A 4,505-nucleotide genomic window follows, 5' to 3' on the forward strand; every position below is an offset into this window, starting at 1 on the left:
CATCATCATCATCATCATCATCATCATCATCATCATCATCAGTAGCAGCAGCGGTAGTAGTAGTAGTAGTAGTAGTAGTAGTAGTAGTAGTAGTAGTAGTAGTAGTAGTAGTAGTAGTAGTAGTATCATTATTATTATTGCGCTTAATAGCCATATTACCGTAGAACACTCAGAAACGCTCTCGGCTTCCTGAGCTGTTGTGACAAAAAACATCTCCATCATAACCTTCAGCCTTCGCCCCCCTACCATAGCAGTGCTACTGACTGAAGTTGTCTTTAGGCCTTTCCCAAAAGGGGGGATATTATCATGTTCTTATGCACAATAGAATTGTAAATGGGCTGATTTGTCAATGTCATTGACAATTTGACAATGACATTGACAATCTTTATTCATCTCGCAGGGAGAAATTTGTCTTGGTCGTTAACAATGGCAGTAGACGTTACAAAAGTTAGACTTAAAGGTGCACTCACGCAAACGCACAACAAGACAGGACATTAGGCCAAGTAAATTCAGATTGAAAGACTTTAGTTTCCTCAGAAACTACAGCCTCTGATTTACCTTTTTAACGATATTGTTTACGTGGTTTTGCCATGTAAATTTGTTGTCCATTGTAATGCCAAGATATTTGTATGAATCCGTGATTTCAATAGTTTCTTACTCATACTGTGCCAGAACAACATAAGGAGAGCGGCTGCTTTTTCTTTTCTCATCCTTACTATTGTCATTTTTCTTCTTCTTCTTTTGTATGTTTGCCGCTCTCTTGTGAACTGCTATTTCCGAGGTGCCTTGATAGTCGAAACAGACTTTGTGCTGTTGAGGCTAGAGAGGTGAGCAGAGTAAGCCTGATTCCTCGTTTGGACTTCTCTGTTGACATCCCCATCCTTTGCCGCTCATATGACCTTATGCAATTGCGAGGGCCGTTAAACCTTACTAAAATGAAAACCTTTCACTGACCAGATGCCCCCGTTGTGAGCCTGGTAGAAGGAACGTGCAAGAAGACCACAACGCCTGGTGAAGTGTCCCAGTGTGTCTGTCGGCTGGACCAACCTGGAAACCCGCCCGGGATCCCCACCTGGTTCAATCCTGTGTGAGTGGGCCTATCCCTTGCTGCTGTTCTCGGCCTCTCTTTCTTGCTTGTTTGTTTTGGAAAGGGGTTGTTCAAATATAATCTTACACCTTTTTGAGGACTGTTTGCCTCCTCCTCCCCCCCCCCCCCTTTTTTTTAAAAAGACTTTTCTTGCATTTGCCTCTTAACACACACCCCCCCCCCAAAAAAATAAAAAACCCCCAAAAAAAATGTTGTGGGCCGAAAGAAATAAAATGGGGGTGGTAATATATTTAGGGAGAATCCGGGGAACAACCCTGTGGCTTTGATCTTTAATACATTGGATAAAAAAAAAAACTTGCATACACACATTCATGCACGGATAATAATATGATATGCAGTTCTACACCTCCACTTAAATATAACAGAGTAATTCTTTCATGCAAAATATTGCTTACACTCTTTCTTACTAATATGGACAAAAATTGAGACTTGTGTCAATGTGAAAAGCGTCTTAATCTATTATAACATAATTGCGTACCTGTGGATGGTTGTTTTCTATAGCCGAAAAAACTACGGAACGTAGAACCAGGAAAAATTACTGAAGGTAGTTCAAAGACCAGGCTAAGTTTCTATCAATTCAGTAAGTGCTTGCATTCGCCTTTAAAAAATTGAAAAATAGAAAACACTGTCGGCCGTTTACGATTTTCCTGTTCGTCATTTCAATGCTGTGTTCAAGACATTTATTATTTCGTTTTCCTTGATATAAAAATTGCTCTTCCGCCGGCCGGAAATAGACAAATCTTCTTTGGGCGCCTACAGTTGAGATGTTACAGGTCGCTTACAGAGAGTTACTTTTCTGTGGTAGTTAGACTTGAAAAATGCATATTTTGTGATAGGTCTAGATCTAGATCTGGAGATATTATGCCACCAAACGGCAGGTCTGATTATGATTGGCACCTGTGCTGTGGCTAAGTCTGTAATAGATTTTAATTTAGAGGCTCTGCTGTGGCCCTGTAGCGAAGAGATGGAGACAGTATATCAGGTGTGTGTGTGTGTGTGTGTGTGTGTGTGTGTGTATGTGTGTGTGTGTGTGTGTGTGTGTGTGTGTGTGTGTTAGCTATCTCTATTTAGATGAGAATAAAATCACAATGTCACAATGCCACCCAAATGGCGAGCCATTGGAAGAATGACACCCTTGGCTAAGAGACAAAGGCAGAGTAGATATAGATCTAGATCAGGTGTGAACACTGAAAATACAGAGAGAGAAGAAGAACATGAAGTCAACGAAGAGGAAGAAAAGGATCAACCTGATACTGATACGCTCACAAGAAATCCACCAGCCTTTACATACAATTATGCTGATCTAAGTCTTGACAATACTTGCTCTATTGGACAAAGGACAAATGTGTGCAATCATTGTAATGCTACAAAGTTTCAAGAAGAAACTAAAGGTATTTGCTGTGGGAATGGGAAACATAAACTGGACCTATTCCCACCTCTGCAACATAGAGTAAAGTTCTGTGCATGGGTAATTCCGCAGACTCGGGGCATTTTTTTTTAGCAACATCAGAATGTAGAATTTTGTTCATTTCAAATGACACCTTTTGGATGTCAAAAGATCAATTTGCAAGGTGTGAACCCAAATTTCCGAGTGCAAGGACAGGTTTATCACTTGGTTGGCTCGTTACTTCCAACAAAACATGAAACTGAACAGTTTTTGCAGGTTTATTTTTTAGACTCGAGGGACCAAATGAAATCAAGCATGACAATGACACATGACTACAGTCTTAAACGCAATGTAATCAATATGTTACAAGACAGTCTACAAACACGCAAGAAGTATATCAAAGAAATAAAGACTGCATACCAATATGCAACTCAAAATGGACTTCAAAATTTCATTATATCAATTCATGAAAATGTTAGACCACTCGGTGAGCACGAGAGACGTTACAATGCACCGTCCTGTTAAGAAGTTGCTATTTTTATGCCAAATGAACCAGTTGGGCAATTGCAACTCCTTGGCTCCTTCTTACTGCTGTCTTTCAGCCACAGTCCTCATCTTAAGGTAGGTAAGATCTAACACCGAGCCTTCTCGGATAAGGGCCTTATGCAGTTGCGAGTGCCGTAAAACACTTACCAAACAAAACCCAAAAAAGCAATAACTTGTTTGTGGTGCAAATGTTAGGCTATATGCTTTACAAGCAAAAGATTAGAGTTCAATTCTCAATTGGGGTGTACCATATATGTGTCACGACCCGGTGAAATCATACTCTCGTCAACTTGGTGGCATGTAGAGTTTTTGATATCATCTTAAAGCTTTTGACTTGCTTTGGACGAAAAAAAAGTCCATTTATCTTGAATACAAGTCAAGATTTTTTGCAACTGAAGGAGGTAAGGTTCGCCTGGTTTCAGAGGTAAAATTAGTGAGGAAATGGCCGCCAAACATTAGTTAATTTCCTTAACTTGAGAGTTCGTGAAATCTAAAAATTTACATTTTTGGGGTGCCTTTAATCAACGACTTTCAATTTTAAAAATCCACATAGAAAAGTGTTCCTTAATGGCGATGAAAGGTGTTAAGCCAAAAAAAAAAAGATAAAAATTCACAAACCTGCGGAAAAATGCCAGTTTCTTGACTTTCATTATTTTGACGAGCGCCTTAAATCTATTATCTATTTGTGGTGGCCAAAGTTTGCTATTCAAAAGGCTATTTATTGGATGCATAGATGGACATGCGGTTTTCACCAAAAGATTCTTTAAAATATTCTCCAGATCATGACGCCCTTCGTTTTTTTCAGTTTTGAGACAGTTTTGCTGCAAAAAGCTAAATTTCTTTATTTCGCCGATCGCGTTTGTAGGCGGACGCTTCTGTTTTTGTAATTTGAGAAAATCCGGAAGTGATATTTTGCGAGACGCATTTTAACTTGAGAGTATAGATCTAGACCTTCTAATTTTTTGGCATCTCTCAAGATGTATTGCCCCATTCCAGTAGAGTGTAAATATAGTAGGCCAATGACTTTTGTTGATACTAAAGCACCGATCATTACTTTCATCGAAAAGGGGCCAGCTAGTACTGTGACATAGCACATGATAGCCGTGTTGAACCATAACCCTTGGAAGCAAGGTCAAAGCAGTATGAACTTAAGATCAGATAAGATAAGATAAGATATGACACTAAGTACGATAAAATAAGATAAGAAAAATTTGCATCGGCGTGGTAAATATAAATACACACACGCACACGCACACGCACATGTCAAAACGCAGGCAGATACACACCCCCACACACACATACGCGTCTGCACAAACGCACTCACACTCACAAGCGCGTGCACACACACACACACACACACACACACACACACACTTACACACACACACACCCACACTTAGACACACACACACACACTCACACACACACACACACACACACAGACTTAGACACATAAGTGCAAGC

General features: G+C 39.9%; 1 protein-coding gene across 1 annotated transcript in view; it reads left to right on the forward strand.

The window, feature by feature from the left end:
- The window catches only part of LOC101860687, a gene marked incomplete at its 3' end in the record, with an annotated part of 45,922 nt that overhangs the window by 34,908 nt on the left and 6,509 nt on the right, over window positions 1-4,505 (forward strand). The window contains 1 exon segment of the mRNA XM_013087393.1: window positions 958-1,087. Within this exon segment, the coding sequence (XP_012942847.1) occupies window positions 958-1,087 (130 nt within the window).

The sequence above is a fragment of the Aplysia californica genome, unplaced genomic scaffold (assembly GCF_000002075.1).
Source record: "Aplysia californica isolate F4 #8 unplaced genomic scaffold, AplCal3.0 scaffold00583, whole genome shotgun sequence".
NCBI classification, from domain to species: Eukaryota; Metazoa; Mollusca; class Gastropoda; order Aplysiida; family Aplysiidae; genus Aplysia; species Aplysia californica.